The sequence below is a fragment of the Myiozetetes cayanensis genome, unplaced genomic scaffold (genome assembly GCF_022539395.1).
Source record: "Myiozetetes cayanensis isolate MyiCay16 unplaced genomic scaffold, myiCay2020 scf13, whole genome shotgun sequence".
Lineage (NCBI taxonomy): Eukaryota > Metazoa > Chordata > Aves > Passeriformes > Tyrannidae > Myiozetetes > Myiozetetes cayanensis.
Window position 1 is genome coordinate 3022751 of NW_026086937.1, and position 21520 is coordinate 3044270.

A 21520-nucleotide genomic window follows, 5' to 3' on the forward strand; every position below is an offset into this window, starting at 1 on the left:
ACTTTATTGGTCATTGTCTTGATCTGCAATTAACTTTTAGGTGAAAAAGGCAGTACTGGTTACAGAGGCACCCGAGGATTGCCAGGGAAGAATGGTGCTCCAGGACTGCCAGGTGACCAAGGTGACACTGGAGTGATGGGCTTTCCAGGACCACTGGGTTTCCCAGGACTGAAAGGCTTTAAAGGAATTTCAGGTTTTCAAGGAGAACCAGGTGACCAGGTAAACAGAGGGGTATGAAATGGCCTGGACTTTGCAGTTATCTCCTATCAAACAGCATGAAGGGTACATGTATTGTACTCACCCACTAGATCTTCCCTCTCAGAAGAGATTGTCAATATAGCAGGAAATGTAAATTGCCTAATACCTGAATTGTTTGATTGCATTTTAGCAGGAACTGTAGTTGGAGTCAGCACAGGGCCTCTCCCAGCTGCATGTCCTGATTTTGTTCTCTTGCCTCTTGGTGGAAGTCCAGGCTGCACCACACTAATTAGGAGGAAAGAAACAAACTGACCATCAAGTTTTACCATTATTGCTAAGAACAGATTGACAGACAACTTACCACAGAGATCATAACACAGCAGCAGCACAGTTAGGAGATTAATATGTAGGTGCTCCTTCACATCTCACTGTTGAGAGCAGCCAAGCCAAAGAGACACAGCAAACCAAGTCACCTTTGCCTGTGGGGCCAGTTTGCCCCAGGCAGAACCCAGGCAATTGTGAAATTTCTTTGAAGAGATAATGTGGGATTTGCTGATTACAGGTCATTATTCAAAAGGAAAAACAGGGAAATCTTTACATTTTTATTGTTACATCACAACATATTGCTGATTAGTGTTTATAGTAAATTTTGGGTAACATACAACAGTATTTGGTATATTTTTATGGTGCCCTTTAAATCAAATTACTCAGGCCATCTGTGGGGATTTAAGCTGTTTGAGCCAAGAATTAGAATAAAGTATAAAAACACAAATTCAAAATTATTAGCAAGTCTAATCTGCAGCTTCTTGGAAGTGTTAGTGGTCAGTGTTAGACATGTAACAAAGACAACATGCTTTTCTGCTGAGCTTAAGATACAGTTTTGCTAAGAGCACCAAATGCTCTTATAGATTATTCCTGTTACACATAACATATGTCAAACATTTTTATTTTGGTTTTTTTTTTTTTTTTAAATCAGGGTGAGGTTGGCTTACCAGGAATCCCAGGAAATCCAGGACTGCCTGGCCCCAAAGGATGCAAAGGTAACGAGTTTATACACACAGGCTTTGAAAAGAGCAATATTGTTAGGATGTGTGTGCAATAGATGACAAGGACTCACTAGAAAATTCATTTTCACTTCTGTCCTGTTCTCCTTTAAAATATGAATGTAATTAGAAACAAGTCTGACTTACCTGAAGGCAAAAATTGCATTTCGGTATATCCTGTAACAATTTGTTCCTTTAAAAGATCATCTTACTAATTTAGAAGATAAATTTGCTGTCAAATTTCACTGAGTTTAAAAATTCCATGAAAATCAAGTACAAATCCATTCTTATGGATATGAAAAATTTATCAACATCCATAAGAGAAAATGCCATCAGGGTGAACCATCATAATTTGCACGTGCCAAAGCAATTTTCATCCTGTGTTCTCTCAGTTCCTTTTCTAGCTGGTAATCTCTCTTAGTAAATTTTCTGATCTTACAAAACTGTCCAGCTCTGCTTTTGCGGATGAAAAGGATGCTTGTCTGAAATGGAAGTCTTTGTTCCTCCACAGGTGAGAGAGGGGACCCAAATCCTCTGCTTGGTTCCCGGGGTCGGAAAGGGCCTCCCGGAGATCCAGGAGCACCAGGTACCTCTGTCTGCCTGAAGAAACAATTGCATTTAAGAGCTTGTTTTCTCTAAGTTTTGTTAGCAGAGAGGGAGCTCTGAAGGATTTGAATAAGATCCTCTTTCTAGTCAAGAAACCCCTTACTGAATTTTATATTTTTTTAACTTATCATGAAATGAAGAATGGGAAACTTTCAACAAAGAAACGCTAGATTACTCCCTTTTTTTTTTCCTTTAAGGGCCCTGTGGATTCCCAGGGGAGAAGGGTTCACCAGGAATCCAAGGACAACCTGGAGGGCCAGGATCCAAGGGTGACCCTGGATATCCAGGAATACCAGGATTACCAGGTAATACCAAAGTTTTTAAAAATAGTGTAAAAGCACTCTTGAGGAGGCCCCTCTGTGCAGGAGGCTGGAGAAATCAGAGGTCATGTGAAGGGGTGTATTGAAAGCTATTTCTGTGCCTGTAGACAGCAGCAATTGTCTGCTCAGTCTCAGAGAACAAGACCCATCAGTTCTTCATTCATCCCCAAACACTTTGAGGTACCACTGATTAACACAGTGTGCTGCACAGCATGGGGAAATAAATCAGCAATTTCACAGATTTGCATATTCACAGGTTATTTTGTTTTCCACTCTCAGGAGCTACAGGTCCTCAGGGATTACCAGGAGAACCTGGGGAAAGAGGGAAACGTGGAATTTTGGGACCTCCAGGATTGCAAGGATTACCTGGATTCCAAGGCAGAAAAGGTAGACAGTGTACAGTGGAATTCTAGTGGTGATGTAACAGCACCAAACATAAATACCCTTTCAGGAGGGAAAGTGGAAAAGGCCTAACTGTGACCATGATCTGGATTCTGTGGTCTCTTAAACCATCAGAGGAATTAAGCCAGTTCCCATCACCTTTGAAAAGTAACATAAATGCTACCTCAGAAAACTGGGATACCATTTAGAAGGAGAAAGGTAGAAACAGTGTCTGGCTCAGCTGATGTAAGTAATAGCAGAACTCAAGAAAACGAAGTTTGCAGTTAATTCAGTTGTTTCACTTGAGTTATGCTGTGTTCTACATTTTCACCATGGAGTGCCACTGTTACTCTACAAACCCAGCAGATTGCTGTGGACAGGTTGGCCTTACAAACTTGTTTTAACAAATTATGAGAAGTTGGGTTTTGTTGTTGGTTTTCTTGTGGTGTTGTTTTCTCCTAAAACTGAATTTTGAGGGATTTAATGTAGAAGTGTTTCCTCCAAATCCTAATTTACACTTCTCATTGAACAGTAGGTCATCCTTATAAGTTGTTTTTTTCTGTGCTCAGAATTGAAATTTTAAGTCACAGTAATAGTTCCTGAAGAAAGTTATCAACTTTGTATCCTCTCTCTGTTATCTTGTGCTTCATAACCAGTTCCTGAACAGGAAGAATATTAGTGACCCATATAGAGAAATCCCAGTAAAGTAACACTTGGACTGTGATAAATGCTTAGAGAGAACAACAGATCCACTTCTTCAAATTCAGCCCAAGGAGAAATCAAGAAGGTTTCTTATAAACTACTGAAAATGGAAATGAAAAATGGAAACCATTTATGATTGCTTGCAGTAAATAAGTGGTGCTGATTTAAAGTGTCATGACAGATTCCCTGCTGGTGCATAATGTGCAAGAGAACATTTCAGTGTTGCAAACAATCTTGGCTGTAACAAAGGCAGAGATCTGCAGTGGCAGGGATGTCTGAATTGAGAAGGGTCAAAAAAAAAAACCCCACAAAACATTCTTCTGCTGAAAACTTCCTCCCAGCAGATGGACTCTTTGCTTCCTGTGCTAAGTGGTAAGAGACTGCTCCTCTAGGTTGAGCAGAAGTTCTTCCAAACCCTGCACAGGAACACAAATTACCACACGTGCTGCAGAGGGCAAAGCTCAGTTCCAAATAGGAGTTCATCAGACACAGAATTGCCTGCTAAGCCTGAGGATTCCATGTATTGCCAGCAGAGCTGAGAAGAAGGGTAACAACTTTCAAAGTGTACCCAGTAATGAAAATGGAATGGTATTTGTATTCCTGTTCAACTGGAGAATAGAGATCTTAGTGCTGTTCTCAACAAGTGTTGCTGCCAGCATTAAAAATGGAATTGGCTGCTCAAAGGTAACCACACAGACTTACCCATCCCACTGGTTCTCATTTACATGAAAGGCCTTGTGCCTACACAACTTGAGGATTTTTCAAAAATGAGTTAAACAGCATCTACCGAAGAGTAATCCCCTTTTCTTTATTACAGTAGTTTCACTAGTTAAGGGCTTAGTCTGGCAAGCCTTACTTGTGTGAGTAATCCTTGATGAAGAAAGTAATATTAAGAACCTCAGCAGAATTACTTGCAGAAGTAGAAGCTGAATTGGGCTGTCCAACACAGAAACAGTAGTTCATGCCTAGGTCAGCCAATTCAGCTGTACCTAGAAATATGGGACTGCAGCAATCCAAAAATCTAGAATTACAAGTGCTGATATTATAATGGATTGTTGGCAAACGTGTCAGAAATTCCCTGGAAAGCGAGTAAACCAAGCCATCAATCTTGCCTGAATGAGCCAAAGATCAAAAAAAGTTTTAAATGGTGACCTGGGGGCCAAAATTAGTTAGGAGTTGGTAATAATTTTAAAATACCACTGTTAAATTCCCCAAATGCAACTCTTACATAAATTTGAAAATGGGAACGTGTTCAAAGCACAAGGAGGCTGCAGAAAGCAGGACTTAAACTTAGAATGTCATGAAAAGTTAAAGAACAGTTAATTAAGGGCAAGAAGATATTACAGGTTGGATTACTAGTACCTCACATCATAAAGTGGATTACACAGAGAGTACATTATCAATGTCTTTCAGGGTTTCAAACAATCTTCTGGATTTAAAATTTTTCCAGTCTGGTGTTTGCTGCAGGCTGGAATTTTTTTCCCCTTTCAATCCATCCATTGTTAAATTTTAACTAAAATAATTCAACAGTTCCTGAGGGCAGAGCTATATGATTATAATTTTTGATGTGCCTGTTAGAGAACTCAAGTGCCTTTTCATTTTTCCTTTCTCAGATGACCCATCTGTGAACTAGGGACCTTTAAATCTGGCAGATGAAGCAGCTGATGAAGGACATTTGTGTTGCTGTTCCTACAGCAATTTGTCTCTGCCAGATTTGACTAGTTTATAAACTTTAAAAAAAAAATATGTCCATTCAGATGTGCTTGAGTAGAGCAATAAATTCTCCCAAGGTTCACTCCCTGGATGTACAGCAGATTGTTGTTGTGCTACAGGACATGCTGGGATGGAGCATGGGCACCAAAACACAGAACTGACATATCTTTTATGCCAGGAAGGAGCCAGAGGGGGAAAAGGAGACAAAGATAACTCAGACTTGTGGAAAAAACCCCACTGCAACTGGACTGGGAATCCTGCATGACAGGGAGGAGAACTGGTGGGGAAGGAAATGTGATCCTGATGAGCAACAGAGGAGGAACAGAGACAGGAACAGGCACTGACAGCACTGCTCAACTTTGACCATCAGTGTCCACTCCAGTCTGTCCCTCTCTGGAGCAAGAGCCATCCCAAGCCTGTTCCTCTGTCTGAAACCTCTTCAAAACTCATGACCAAATGACCCCTCAGTTTTGCCAGATACATTTCTATCACCGAGTAACAGACTGTACATTTCCATATTTAATAATTCATATCTACAGCTTAAAAAACTATAAAGTGCTGAAGACATGGAGATATTTTTTACCCTCCACTACAAACAGTAAATATTATCTCAGATTAGTTCAACTTTTAAAAAATGGATGAAAAAGTGCTATCTATGTTTTTACTCACTGTGTTTTAGCAATTTTCAAAAAGGCACAGATTATAAAGCTACAGCTGTACCTGACTAGATTTAAGTCACTGTCATCCAGTGAACCTCACTAGTGACAAAGCAGTTCTATACACCATCACTGCCATCATATTGTCTCAACTACAGATTTGTTGTCTTCAAAGACTTTGTGCTGTTCAGTTCAGAAAAATTTCATACTAGTGTGGTGCAAAGAAAGCAGGATTTTCTGTGTGAAATCTGCAGGACCAGAGAAAAGAAGCTGGGGGAAAATTTAGCCTCTTTTTAGTGTAGCTAGATTAAACTGCACTTACATTTTGAACAGAAGCTGTAAAGAAGTTCCAGGTCCTTTAGATGGTGTCTGCAACCCCATCTCGAGGTCATGAAAGGATAACACAACCAACTTTGGATGAGTTAACCACATGTCACAGTAGCAGTCTAGACACAGACACAGGTTTGCTGTAAATTAGCCCATATCAAGCTTCCTACTGCTGACTGCAGCGTGGAAATACCTGCAGGATTGAAAGGTATGTTTCCTGCTTTGATGTGAATGACTTCATTCTCATTGCTATTTTCAATTTGTTCCCGTTTTCCTTTCCAAAAAGGCTGCACTCAGGTGCAGTGTGATCTCATCTGCAGCTGCCAGTAAGAATCAAATTCAGCAAATACCCCATCTTGATCCAGAATGAGTTGTCAGATAAACAAACAAACAAAAAGGCATAGATTTTAATTGTGACTTGAAAGGATTATTATTGTGGCACCCAATCATGCCTGTAATCTATAATACCTTTCAGGTCTTCCTGGACTTCCTGGGCTGGATGGCTTGGATGGACTAAAAGGTCAAAAAGGTTCTGCAGGAGCTCCAGGTAAAGAAAGAAAACAGAAATGTGGAACAGGAAATCTACTCTGAAATGACTGAAGGTGGAAGGAGTGGGGCATGTTATTCTGATGTTTGCCTTGCCCAGAAGATATCCAAGCTCAGACTAAACTTTCCAACAGAATCCAGAGCGTGCCTAATGACACACCTGCAGTTATTTGTGGGGAGAACTTTCAAACTTCCATTACTCACACAGTTCTGTTGGAATGGTTCAAGGCTGTTTGTAAAATTAAAATGTTCAGTGCAGATGATTCAAAGGAGAGCCAAGTCTCCTTTTTTTTCAATATGTAAAAGATGAAATGAACAAATTAAAAGGAGACTTGTGAAATCCCAGCCCCATTCTTTAATGGGAGTTGTGCCACAAACCGAAGAGGAACCTGGATTTCACTCACACTGATGTATTTGCAGCTTTCAAAATGCGCTTTTGAAGCATCATTTAAAAAAAAACACAAAACAAAACAAACCCCACACAATGCTTACCATCTATCTACAGTTTACAAATATATGCTGATAGGTAATTAAATTCAGAACCATGTAAGCAGTTTACATTTCAAGTTACAGACAACAGTGACACGACATAAAATAACCCCTGAAGAAGAGCACGAAAGCAAAGAGATTGCTTTCTTTGAAAGAGATGAATTAGGGCCAGATTCAACAAAACTCCATCCAGCTTCCAAGAGAGAACCAGAAAAACAGCACTAGGCAACCCTTGCAAGGAGGAACATCTGCAGCTGGTATTTCTATTCTGCACATCTGTATTTGTACTCACTCTAAGCTTTATGTACAAAATTGTTTTCTTATAAAGGTCAAAGTGAAACAGGGCCCCCAGGATACTCAGGAGAAATTGGACCAAAAGGAGACAGAGGTGAACCTGGATGGCCTGGTATTTCTATTCCAGGCCCCCCTGGAGAAAGAGGATTCCCAGGATTCCCAGGTAGGAAAAGGTTTTCTCCTTAGTGCTGCTTTGCAAAATTGAAATTAGGCTCATACAGGCTCTTACCCCGCTTATGATGAACATTGTACATACCCAGAAGATTCCCTCCCTAAAAACATGGCTGTTGTAATAACACACCGATGTTTCCTGAGTAGAGATACAGAGACTCTGGAATTTCTTGTTTATTGTGTTACAGGAGAGAAAAGAATGAAAATAGAAAGTGATGGACTTGGACAGACTCAGGGAACTGCTAGGCAGGGTTGCCCATTGGAAAGAAATTCCTGAAGGAAAAGAGTGCAGAAGATCTGCCAGTCACAGAACTACAGTAAATCCATCAGCTATTGTGATGTAAATGCAAGGTGGAATTGCATCACAAGGTTGACACGATTATCTGAGAGCTTTGTGATATAAGAATTACATAGAAATAGGAAAAGCAGGTGTTTGAGGAAGGGTCACTGAGAAAGTTCAGAGATTTGAGCATCTGTCCTCTGAGGACATGAAAACGAGGGAGGATGCACTCTTTAGGTTACACAGATTTTTATGGGAAGAATTAATAATTTAAAAAGATAAATATTTCCACTTTGACAAGATGGCTTCATTAGCCTGATCACTGGTACGTTTGATATCAAAGTTACCTCCCTGACTTCACATGTCAGCAGTCTTTGACTTAGCAACTTCTGTCTGCAATCTAAAAAAATTCAAATAATTCTCTTCTTTTCAAAAAACCGCCGTGATCCTTTAGGTAGAAGAGGACCTGTTGGACCCACTGGACCCATGGGAAGATCTCCTGATAGTGCTTCTCCTGGTCCTCCAGGTGATCAAGGACCACCTGGCTTAGATGGCATCAGAGGTATTAAAATTAAAAATACCAATTTTTATCATGTAAAAAAACCCCTGAGGCTACTTGGAATCACAGGGTTACTGTCTGTGGAACAAAAATACAGATCTCCAGATTAAGCAACGTGATAATAAACCTATAATATAAAATGTAAATATCAAGAAACAGTGTTTCAATGCATGTACCATTAACTTGCTGCCTTTTGCTTGCACAGAATCTGAACAGCTTTGGGAAACAATATTCCTATTATTTTCTTCCTTAGAAAGGCTAATGTTAGCAATTCCAAAATCATGCCCTACATCCTAGGGGAAAAAAAACCAAAACAAAAACCAAACCAAAAACCAGTGGAACAAGGCTATTTTTAGATGTTTGTGCATACATTAGGAATAAAGCTCTATTACCACAGGTCATCCTGGGAATCCTGGGCCTCCTGGAGAGACCATCTTCGTGCGGGGAGATCCAGGTGACGTCGGCGCTCGAGGGGCACCAGGGAATCCTGGCCAGAGAGGACAACAGGGAGCCAGAGGTCCTCCAGGGAACCAAGGAAGAGAAGGCCCAAAGGGTATGAGCTCTGCAAAAAAAAGTCAGCTTAGTTCAGCTCAAGACCAGGCAGAGAAGAGGAAGTGGGCGTTTCTTTCTGGGACACTACAGAGTGGAAGTGTCCCCAAGCAGCCAGGCCTCATTTTATTTATGTTTGGCTTTATTTCCAGGTCCTATGGGGGTCCATGGCCCACAGGGTCCACCTGGTGCTACAGGACAGCCAGGAGACCAAGGTTTTCCAGGAAGACCCGGTCCCAGAGGTCCCACAGGTACTTATGAACCCACTGCTGTTTGTCACTCAAGTGTAACTGTGACCATTCTATCCATATATAATCATACTAACATTTACCTGCATACAGACACTTTAACCAAGCTCAGAAAAAAAGCCCACAATTGCCAACTTAATTGATTTCTCATTTGAGTAGTGTGAAAATTTCTGAACTAAGTATTTGTTTCTAATGTCACCCCATGCCAGTGATTTCGCTTCTCACTCCATTCTTTACTCTAATTTACATGCCTGCAACTTGTTTCCACCTGCACCACAATGGCCACAATCTGCTTTCCATTTTTCAAACCCTTCAGGTTTCATAGGTAAGTTCATGACTATTGATTATTGTTCTTTTTGTGGGACCTCCCTTATGTACAGACACATTCAACTCTTATTAGAAGGTATTTTTGGAGTGGCCAGGAATAGTAGATAATGCTATAATGACAACTAGAACTGTGAAATATCTTGTTTCTAGTTAGAATTGGGGGTTTTTGGTTTTCACACGAGATGCTTTTCTAACCAAAGGCTTAGCAAAATCCCAGCACTGGGTTACTACAGACACTGAACTCTTCATCTGACTAAATTATGTTCCAAAATGCAAACAGGCAAAAGCTCCACAGTAACTTTCACCATATAAAATGTGGCTATCCTGAATTTTTTTTTTTATATTATAATTATTTCAAATGGCTGTTATGGGCTAGCTTTTTTGGCCTGCTTATTGCAACCAAATAGGCAAAATACTGTCAAATTTTACATGTGCTGAGGTGCCTGCACTAAAGTTGGGTTGAATTTAGGCTTTAACTCAAATGAGTTTGGGGCATATTAAGACCAGAACTGTACACCCAATATTTCAAACACAGAATTGTTTAGCTTGGAAAAGGCCTTTAAGATCATCAAATGGAACCATTAACCCAGCATTGCCAAGCCCATCATTAAACAGTGTCCCTAAAGTACTGCATCCACATGTCTTTTAAACACCTCCAGGGATGCCCACTTCTCTGAGCAGCCTGTTCCAGGGCTTGACAACCCTTTTCATGAAGAAATATTCCCTAATATCCAATTTAAGTCTCCCGTGGTGACACTCGAGGTGATTTCCTCCTGTCACTGGCCTTGCCCACCTGGGCAAAGCTCACATCAGCTGGCTCATGCTGGCTAATGCTTGCCATGCCCTTAAGGGCTGTGCTAAAAGACTAAAATGAAAAGCAGTGAGACTTAATAATTCCAGATTTTAAAATACCCAAAGTATCATCTTGAGCAGCGAGGTCAGCTCACGTTTATGTTGATTTTTTGCGTGGTAGCCATTAACCACTCATCCAATTCACCTTCCCGTTACGCATTCCAGGTGACCCTGGGGAGCCAGGAAAAGTTGATGATTCATGCCCTAAAATCCCAGGCCCCCCTGGGGAAGCAGGGCAGAGAGGAGAGGATGGCTCTGCAGGATTGCCAGGGCCAGTGGGCCACCCTGGACCCCACGGTAAGCTCATGTTTTGAAACCTCCCTTCCCCTGGGCCAGGGAGGGCAAAAGCACCAGGCACTGTTGGGAAAAGAGTTCTTCAAATGGTATTTTTCCCTTTTCCCAACAAATGATAAAGCAATGCCTCCAACCACTCCTGTGGTTTAGACATATTTAAAGGATGTATATAAAAATATAAAAATTTAGCAGTAATGAATCCCAAAGCTCTGATAACCACAGTCCTAAAACGACACTGAAGCCAGAGAGGCAGCTGCAACAGTTCTCTTTATCTGTTAGAACGTGAAAGTTGCCTCAAAAGCAAACTGACCAGAGAGATCTTAAAAAGAACTGATGGAAAACTGAAACATTCTTCTGACAGATAGAAAGAAAACAAGGGTGATGCTGGTACTGATGATTCCAGCAGAGAGACCATCTTCATGGAAATAAAGCACAGCCTGTCTGCACAGGGCCTTCAGTTTTGATGGTGGGATCCCCCATGTGGGTTTAGGCATTTCCTACTTGGGAAACTGAAGTTTGTTGTAGTGGCTGCTCTGGACATCCCAGTATCTCCAGAGGGAAAATCCATTATATTCTCCCAGGAGATTCCTTGCAAGAGTTTCTGTGAAACTGGGTGATACAGTGATATACATTCTTGCACTGGTTTTATGAAAGAAATAAAGAAATATTTAGTAATGTTCCTCCTTTCATTAAGATAGGACAAGTCCAATTTTCTTCTGGCTTGGAAGGCAAACTGGAAGTTTTACTGGCAAAAGCAACGTGCTTTACTAAAACTTCAGTGTGCTTAAGCTTTGGCAGAATAACTGTGCAATCAACACAGAAAAGCTGTTAATTGTTTTGACTGGTTGAGGTTTTCTTAATGAATCCAGCAAAAAAAATAACATTGGGAAATTTTGAATGTCGTGAGACGACCCTGAATGACTCAGTCTGAAGGTTAAACAGCAAAATCTGCAAGGAGTGAAACACACCATTGCTGAGAAACAGCTGTGCTGGGTGCTGGAGAAACAGCCTCATCTGAAAACTGGCTTTTACCAAAAGAGGAAAACCACTGCTCAGTGCAATAATAGCTGACAAGTGTAACTGTCATCAGATCCTGATGGCAATGCCACAATTGGCTTGCCTGATAATGTTTGTTAGTGAGGGCTTTAATTTCAACTGTAAATCACAAAACTTCCAGGGAGAGGATGTAAAAGCTTATCAGGAGCTGCTGTAATGAAGTCATGCCTCTGAGCTACTGCTGTGGTCAGAGAGTGGCTAAGTTGGGAAGAGAATTCCCAGCAGGAAGGGGGTTCTGCACCTCCCTGCCCCGGTGTGTGTTCCACTGACTGGCCCTTTGAGTCTGGAGGATGCCAAACCTTAAATGCAGCCACAGGAAGGAAAAGCACATCCTTTGTATTCATCCAGGAACAAAAGGTGAAGAAGGGGAGTGTGGCCTGCCAGGTCAAGATGGTTTACCAGGGGCACCTGGGCCACCAGGTGACCAAGGGAGCAGAGGAGAGCAAGGACATGCTGGGCCACGAGGTAAGAACGGGACACGACTCTGGGGGAGAGAGATGAGTGTGAGATGATGGACAGGCCAAGCTTCATCTCTACTCCCCCAGATCACACAGGGATACATCCACCTCTTTAGCCTGAGATCCCATGACACTTCTTTCCCCCCCTCAGTTCAAACACTGATATGGAGACGTTTGTGAATGATTCCATAACCAGACCTGTTGAAAGAAAATTTATCTCAGCATCCATTATTAACCAGAAAGGCAATTAACCCCAGAGGCTCAGACAGCACATATCAATAGGCATGCATCTCTGAGTCAAGGCTAATGGGGCAACTGTCTGGGAGTAATTAAAATTGTATTTTAACTGTGACTGCTCTTGAATAAATGAAGGGTTTCATACATATGTGAGGAAGGGGCATCGACTGTTACTGCAAAGATTCGAATGCAGTCCAGAAAAGTCATCCTAATGGGTAAGTCTGGGAAATCCTTGCCCACCTCAGTTCATTTCTTAATCCCTACAGCACAAGACAGAGGCACAGCAGAAAAGCCAAGTGCCAAGCACTCAGGGGCAATGCAGTTCATTTCTCTCCCATAAGAAGGATAACATGAGTCCACTGGTGTGTTTATTGCCCATGACAGCCCGTGGAGTTGTGTTATATTGAGTCAGGAACTCCTTATTGAACACTCAACACATAGTTAGTGTGAAAATTTGCTGTATTTTATGAAATTTATGAGATTTCCATTACCTTTCTCCTGTGAATAAGGTCCACCTGGCCAGACTGGTATCCCAGGACCACCAGGCCCCCACACGAGATCTGCAAGCGGATTCTTGCTCGTCCTTCACAGCCAGTCAGACAGAGAACCGCTCTGCCCACAGGGGATGCCAAAATTATGGACTGGCTACAGTTTGCTGTACCTGGAAGGACAGGAGAAGGCCCATAATCAAGATCTTGGTAGGTGTTGCAGTGATAATTGCTCTCCAGCTGAGGTCTAATATGGTGTGATATATGCAATGAAAGACAAGTTAAGTGGAGCACATTACAGAACCTTATTTACTGCAGTCTCAAAACTAATTGACACTGATGATTATGAACTTGGTTATGCTGCCCTATTATGTGACCCACTAAAAATGCCTTTCTGCTGCAAAGCAATTGAATGAAAAACTATTTCTATCCCTAAGTAATTTTGACTAGAATTTGGAGGGATGAGTGGTTTATTTCACTTCTCCCAGGGAGTAATTTTGGGCTGTCTTTGAAGTGTCTGGAGAGATTTTCCTAGGTCAGAAATCTCATTTGGCCACACTCAAATAGCTCCCTGGAGGATCTGCTCCTTTTTGCCTGTAGAGACAGCTTGGGCAAAAGAGCTGGTTAAGTTGGGCAGTTCCAGTTGGAGCCTGTAAGTAATCTTTACAAGTAGATTACGTGTCATGTGTACAGCAGAATTCTCTGCTTTTAAGAGTCAGGAGCTAATGGTTTTGGAAAATGCCAAAGCAAAGCTTCTCCCAGAGGCAGCTTCTTTTGGTGTCCTGGGACATTTCTTCTACTTCCTCTACACTTCTGACTGAAATCAGCTGTCTAAATAAGCTGCCTGATTTGCAGTCTGATTGGTGGCAAATTTGCACAGAAAAAGTTTCCTACATTCTCCTTGACTTCTTATCCAGGAATCAGAGAAGTCTCCGAGGAGGAAAGATCAGGGACCTAATAAGCTGAACAAAACAGAAGTGTTTAAAAGAGCAATAAGAAGAGGTTTTTAGAATAGCAGTGATGTTTTAAAATGTTTTCACTATTGTGTGATGGCAGTCCCCAGGAGAGCCACTTGCTAACAGAATGTCTCCTAACAGCAGTGAAAATAAGATTCAAAGAGAGCAGAGTCCCCATCTCCTGATTTTGCAGGCTTTGTCCCTACTCAGGCTACTCCAGATCCTTTATTAGTATTGGAATGGAAAATTATCAGTGATAAATAAAACTGGCTCCTGTACAGAACTGTCACATGTCTTTAATGAAGGTGTTTGAGCTCGGGGGCATTGCAGAAATAACACTTCACACCCCAAATTCAAGGCAGAACTTTGTGCAGTGATTACTGGTAACTAAATAGGTCATCCTGAAACTGTTCTAAATTCAGTTCTGGAAGAACTTCACCTCTGAAATATGCTGCAGTATGCACTGGTCACTTCTCAGTTCCCACTGATGTCTGCCTGATGAGAATTTTGCAGGATTGGCCCTGCAAAATCCCTCAATCCTTTTATTTCACTCCGAGATTCCGTGAAACCTTTCTGGAAGAACAGCTGCTGAGATTTCAGCTTAATGCACTGGTAGCAATGGCTTGTCATACTTCACAAAAACTTGCTATTTATCAGCATTGGCATTTGGTTTCTCACTGCTCCTAATGAGTTTGCAAACAGCTAATCTCCTTTTAAACCAGCCACCACCTCTTGCCTAATTTATTTTGCAGCGTTGGCACAGCTAAGAAATTTGTTATCATAACTGTTTCCCACGGTGACAAAGGGCATCCTGTTTAAATACAGGATTGTGACAAATATTATTGGTCAGAGGAAGATGCTTATTGGTAAAAAAAGTCTCCATTTTCCATATAAGCAGCCCTTTTGGTGAAGGTCTGGGAGGTTTAAGGTCTGTGAATCACCCAACCCCTGTTAAGATATCCTGCTTTGCAGCAGCCCTGGCCAGGATACTATTTCCACCTTACCTACAGGTGGAGTAATTGGCACCATTTGTTCTCCTTGTCAGGTCTGGCAGGCTCCTGTCTCCCCGTGTTTAACACCATGCCCTTTGCCTACTGCAACATCAACCAGGTGTGTTACTACGCCAGCCGGAACGACAAGTCCTACTGGTTATCCAGCGCCGCTCCCCTGCCCACGGCGCCGCTCTCCGAGCAGGAAATCCAGCCCTACATCAGCAGGTGTGCCGTGTGCGAGGCCCCAGCCCAGGCAGTGGCAATTCACAGCCAGGACGAGTCGATCCCTCCCTGCCCAGCGAGCTGGAGGAGCCTCTGGATCGGATATTCCTTTCTGATGGTGAGAGTCGCGGGCGCTCCGTCGTGTCGGAAATTCTCTTCCGCCCAGCTTTTTGTAGCTGCATTACTGCACTCGCAGCCTTCAGACACACAATTTCTTAAAGTTACAAAGATTTTGCTTGTCTGGAATAAACAGTGGGATTTTCAGGGACAGAGAGACAATTTTCAAAATTAGAGCTCCAGGTCTTTTTAATGCCATGCTCAAGTTACGTTTGCAGCAGTTTGGAGAACAGCATCGTTCAGAATCAACCCAGACTACTTCTTCCTTCAGTTTGATAAATACCTGGAAAATAAGTGAGCTGGCTCTCGACTTTTGAGATTAACTCATTACAGAGTAAATTAAGATTTTCTCCAGCAAAAAAAAAAAGCTTACTCTAATTTACAGTTACCACACCAGCACAATTAAAAGCAAATGAAGTAAGGAAAAGAGACAGAGTAACATAATTTACCTATTTTTCAAGCACAGTTGTCAACTTCTCTCATTGTTCTTTCCAGCACACTGGCTCTGGTGATCAGGGTGGTGGACAGTCCCTCATGTCACCTGGAAGTTGCCTGGAAGACTTCAGATCAGCGCCATTCATCGAGTGCCAGGGCCAGCGGGGGACGTGTCAATTCTTTGCCAACGAATACAGCTTCTGGCTGACAACTGTGATGCCTGAACTGCAGTTTGCATCAGCCCCCCTGTCAGGAACTCTGAAAGAAGGGCAAGAGCAGAGGAGGAGAATCAGCAGATGCCAGGTGTGCCTGAAGCACGGCTAACAGGCGAGCCAGGGATGGACAGCCAGACCTGCACGAGGATGAACAACAGGCTAAAGGTTTAAAGAGCATTTCATGTTTGAAGCTGTTTGAAAGTGGGCAGAGCTGTTCTCTTTGTTGGAATGGATATGCAGGACTGAAAGATGAAGGATCTGTTGAGCCTCATCAACCCATCTACACACATCTCCAGGTAGTAAAATCTGGTATAAATTAATTAATTTTAAGAAATGAAACTCTGCCAACACCGGAGTCCACTGCCATAAGGTGCAGGGAACAGGGTGAGCTTGGAGGGTTGAGTCAAGTTGGGAATACCAAGGACACCACACCTGTCATGCAGGACAATGGATTTCCTGTTAGAAATGGCATTTACAGCAGGAAGAGTATGTGCATTTATATGTTCTGTTACAAATATTTATCCACATCTATAGAAATATACAAATGTCAGAGCCCTGTAGCTGAATTTCCCATGCTAAAGAAACTCTGCACATGCTGTTTCTGAGGGAAGGGGGAAATGTAATTGTTAAAAAAAAAATTCTCATAATAAAAACAATGAAGATGAAAGTCTTTTACCATTGCAGTACTGACCAAACTGTGAAAGAACTGTTAATTGGGCTTTCATAAGCAACAAAACAAAATTGCAAATCCATTTAATAGCAGATTATGTAAGAAAATAAAATTAGTTGAGATAACAAATCCATAAAAAGGTATATCTGTATTTACAATTCATTTCTGAGAGCAGTTACATTAAATGATTAAGCTCCAATCCAAGTTGCTGAAGAAACAAAGCAGTTTCTAGTGTTAATTGAAAAGAAACAGTGGGATGATGATAAAATGGGTGAACTTACATGAGTGATGAATATAAGAAGTGTTAGGACAATAAATGTTGTTCATTTTTTGCTTGTTTGTTTGTAAATACACCACCAAAACAAGAACCATCACCTGTGAGATCCTTATGGAATGACAGCCCTAGAGGTGCTGTTTATTGTCTCAAAGCACTGGTTGTTAAAATGTTCATAAACCAAAGGTCTAATCACCTTTTGAAAGAGTTAAAACACATTTAGACCTCCTTCATTCAGGTATAAACCCAGAACTACTCACAATGCAAATCTGAATCACGGGAAACATCTGAGAACACAGACTGCCAATGGAGAATCCATCATGTGCAGAAGGACCACAAATGCTCCTTTTACCACTTAAATAAGCTTACATTTTAGTAGAATGGAATCAAATGCTTTTTTCCAGCACTTTTCATTTCAATTTGTGTTCACTGAGGTGCCCCCAGCACAAGGATTTTCAAGGAAACTGCAATCCTGTTCCAAGAGTCCCAATTCAGAGCAAATCACGAGCACAACAGGCTGATCAGCCAATTTGAAAGCTGGATACACAAACTCAAAGAGCAGGAAAGACAGACATTCCAGTCTCAGCCAGAGGAAAATAAACCAGTCAGAGGGTGAGTCCATCCGGGTGTAAATACATCTGACTGTGCAGCTTCCCCCTGACAAAACCAGCCAAACCTCTCTGACCTGCCAGGCTTACTCAGTGCCCACTGACTCCCCTGCTCTGTCACCTGGGCAAGGTCAGGAGCCCTCTTGGAGCACATTCCATGCCCACCTGTCCCAGGGAACATTTAAGAGATGTATTTATAAGCTACCACAGATGTATCAAATGTTTCATAGGTGTGTAAATTCCTGCTGCGTGCTCAGCTGACTCCATAAGGCATTTGTCAGAAATATTGCACTAATTCAGAATGAAATTGCAGATAAATGGCTATTACACAGCAAGTAAGACAGACCAAAGTATAAAGCAGCAGATGCTTTAACTCTGCAATCATTTGTCCAGTGACTGTAAGCAGAAAAATAAGTGGTAAATTATTCATAGGGAACCTAATTATGAAATTAAGTGTGAAAAGGCACAGCTGAAACTGTTTATGGGAAAACCCACTAAAAACTCCAAAAAGCAATGGCCTTGTGCTAGTCCTTAAAGTCCAAATTACCCTTCCTATCACATTCTAGAGCTCTGGATCTGCTGTAGGCCCAGTGAAGAAGTGAATTTCACCCTAAACAGCAGGCAGGATGTTAACAGCAACACAGAAAATTACACTGGCTACACTTGGGGGTGGTTGGAATTGGAGCCATTTGGGGTGAACTGCCCTGGAGCTCAACTGAAAACCAGTAATTTTTTAATGAGGAGACTTTGCCATCCCCCTGGCAAAGCACGGCCTCTGGGTGGCCAGGGAGCAGGGAAGGTGCCTGGCTCTGCCTCAGGGTGAATCCTCAGGGCAGGTGGCAGCTGCTTCTCCCTCCCATCAGCATTTCCAGGAGATAACTGGTGGAATCAAAACACAGCATGGCCTGAACCCTGAGCTGATCTTAAGAAATGCAGCCATTTTTGCTTCATTTGGGGCTTTTCATAAGGCAAGGAAGGAGATGCACAAACCAAGTACCGATAATGTCACTGGGGTGTCACCTTTTGGTGTATGCAAAGCCTGCCAAAAGGGAGAGAGGGACTAAAGCAAAACTGACATCAGGTATCACTGACTTTATCTCAGTGGTGCTGTGCTGGAAAAGTGGTATTTTTAAAGTGGACTTCACTTGTGCACAGCAGAACTGTCTGGATTTGTAGTCCACAATACACCTGCAAAGAACAGGTATCAGAGTGAGGGAACAGAAAAGATGTTTCAGCTCCAGACAGAGGGGGTGATTGGCTGTGAGCAGACACAACTTGCAACTTCTTACAAAAGCTGTGCCCCAGCCCTCGGCCAGACCTGCTGCTCCAGGTCCCTGCTTGTCATGTGCTGTCACATCAGCACCATCGAGTGCCTGGGAGCTGAGCTCCCGTGGGGAGCTGGCCAGGGCTGGCAGCCACATCTGTCCAGCTGCTTCACCCCCCCAGGGGGAAGGACAGGAGGAAAACAGGAGGAAAAAGGGCAAGAAAACTCATTGGTCAGAACACAGATGGGGAAAATCACCAAGCACTGCTGGGGGCTGAGCACACTCAGCTCAGGGAATTTCATTTATTGTCCAATTAGCATAAATTGACTGCTTTGGGTTTTGGGGAAAAGGTGGACAAACCTTCACAGACCTTTCCCCCCAATTTCCCAGGCTCAACTGCACTCCTGACCCTGCTCTGCTCCCTTGTCACCGCTGTAGGTGACACTCAGTCCCTTCAGTGAGGAGCCTGTAGGAGGGGGGTGTTGTTGCAGGCACAAAGCAGTTTCTCTGTGCTGCCTCTTCCTTCTCTTTTGTGGGAGTACCTGCTCTGGCATGAGCCAGTCCCAGAATCACACTGTTATTTGCAAAAAGTTGAAGCAAAACTGGTCCAGGAGTTCTTCCAGGGTAAACCCTTAACCAAAAAAACTCTCTCCCACTTCGTCTGGTTCATAAGCACCAGAGAAAAACAAAAGAAGTACCAATGCAGTCAAAACATGAATGCACATAATCCATACATTTTTTTTTGCCTGTATTTAATGCAATATATAATAATAATATAATAATGAATGGCCATTATTATTATTATTTAATGCAAATAAAGCAAAGCTTTTACCCATCACCCCAAGCTGCTCACTTGTTTGAGAAAGATCCAGTGGGGCCATACACAGAAAAATGCTGTGCAGATGAGGACTTCTGTTCTAAGGCTTGATCTGCATTAGAACTGACTGGGCAAGAAAGAAAAAAACAAACATTCAGGACTGTGGGGAGGATCTGTAATGGAGACCAGTTATTTGCAAGGAAAAGGATCTCTCCAAAGCCAGCTGTGAGGAGCAGCAGCTCAGGCAAGGACAGAGCCCATCAGCCTTCACTCCAGAACAGTGAGAATATTCTGACAGCTCTGGTAAGATCTTTCCAGCAGGTGAGGCAATTGCTTCATCAAACTGGGGATCTACTTCATGACTGGATCTGATTTCAGAAATCAGCATTTTACACCGACCAAACAACAAAAACAGCCGTTGAAATTCTGCCCACCTGAACCAGCTGGAAAATTAGCCAGGTGGAGGAAAAAACCCCCATCAGCACTCCAACAGATGCTGCTCCATATTCATACTTAACAGCTTTCCCCTTTCCTACTCACTGCATCCAGATGTTCCAGAAGGTACTGGAAGTTCAATTAGAGGTGATATTTTATAAGTGTAAAGTAAAAACAACTCCCTATTTACCATTCCAGTTAAACAAACCTGGTTCCTGAGTGTGACACAGCCAGCCCTCAGCAGCTCACGGCACCTCCCAGCAAAGCTCACCTTGTGCTTCACCATGCACTGCATCACCAGAGGAGACAGGCTGGAGCTTCATGGGATTGGAAATTCCATGTATTTTAATGTTTTCCCCAGATCCACTGAAGCAGAAAAGCAGAAAATGTGAGAGGAAACAATAAGCAAGTCCTAAAGGAAGGGACACAGTCAGGAACCACCCAGATGGACGTTCAGTGCAGGGTGAGATGCCCAGCAGAGACAAATCCCTGGGTGTTACTCCCAGCTCAGAGAATGAAGCACTCGAGCCCCAAACTGACATCATGTTCAGCTTGGCAAAACAAAGTTTCAGTACACAGGAAAACAAGAGCTCTTCCAGAATTTGTAGTCTTCCATGCACTGATGACAAATCCCACTCCTCTTGCAGACACATGTTCCCTCTTACACAGTTCAGCATGATGAAGACAGAGGTATTTCCATGAAAGTGGAGATTAAACTTTCTCAGAGGCAGAAGTCAATAAAATTCTGATGGGAACTGAAGAAATTAGAAATGGCCACTCTGAGGCAGTTGCAGCTGCAATCTGTTAGACTCTGCATTTTGCATTTTAAAAACTACAAAGCAAGTTAATATTTCAGAGTGTTTCAATTTTATCACGCTTGAGCATTTCAGATGCATGTGAAAAGTGAAATAGATGCAATAAGTGGTATCAAATGTTAGAGAACCTTTGGCCACAGACAGGTTCTACCTCTGCATGAATGATGGAGCAACAGCCTTGTCAGCTGCAGAACTGCATACATAAATACTTACTTTAAAATATAATTTCTAAAAGCTGGCAAACAGGTGATTCCATACTCATGAATACTGTATGGATTTGGGGGGCTGTTCTTTCCTTGTCATGTGGATGAGGAAAACAGGAATTCACAGAAGTGGCCACCCACCAATAGCTCTTCAATGGTCCCTGCAAGGAATGTTTTGGTGAAGGACCCAGCCTAATCCAACATTCTCCACCAGGGAAAAGAACATTTACTATTGACCTGCCCAGCAGCCATAGGGATACTTTTGTTCAACCTGGTCCAAAAAGAGAGAAGAAGGAAATTCGGGAATATCCCCAGCCTATTAGGAAAGTCCACTATCTGCATGTTAGGAAATCCTTTACTTACACTCATTTTGCAGCAAGTTAGGCCAATTTCTGCTTGTGAATGGACAAGAGAGATGAGCAAACCACTGCTCCTGTGCAGCAGAAGACTGCTGTTGTGTATCCTTGAACTTCTCTTCTACTAACCCAGCTGCTTTACCAATCTCAGCACATCAAATAAACAAAATTACCCAAACCACATCAGATTTGTATGGTAAACTTTCTCCAGTTTTCACAGCTCCTGAGAAAGTAAATGGCTATCAGTGTTTACTGTAAGACCCTTTAGAAAGCTCGAGACTCCTCCAGAAACAGCTCCCACAACCGAAAGCTCAGCAGTGTTAATATTTCCTTGCCCTCTGAAATC

At 42.4% G+C, this 21520-nt stretch overlaps 1 protein-coding gene across 1 annotated transcript in view; it reads left to right on the forward strand.

Annotated features, from left to right (window-relative positions):
* The window catches only part of COL4A4 (collagen type IV alpha 4 chain), a 52111-nt gene extending 36090 nt beyond the window's left edge, over positions 1-16021 (forward strand). Inside the window, 15 exon segments of the mRNA XM_050307714.1 lie at positions 41-219; positions 1175-1238; positions 1753-1827; positions 2045-2152; positions 2447-2554; positions 6422-6493; positions 7310-7438; positions 8181-8288; positions 8683-8838; positions 8987-9085; positions 10427-10558; positions 11960-12076; positions 12816-13004; positions 14796-15082; positions 15577-16021. Coding sequence (XP_050163671.1) covers positions 41-219; positions 1175-1238; positions 1753-1827; positions 2045-2152; positions 2447-2554; positions 6422-6493; positions 7310-7438; positions 8181-8288; positions 8683-8838; positions 8987-9085; positions 10427-10558; positions 11960-12076; positions 12816-13004; positions 14796-15082; positions 15577-15840 — 2087 coding nt within the window. The 3' untranslated portion in view covers positions 15841-16021.
* Positions 16022-21520: the final 5499 nt, after the last annotated feature.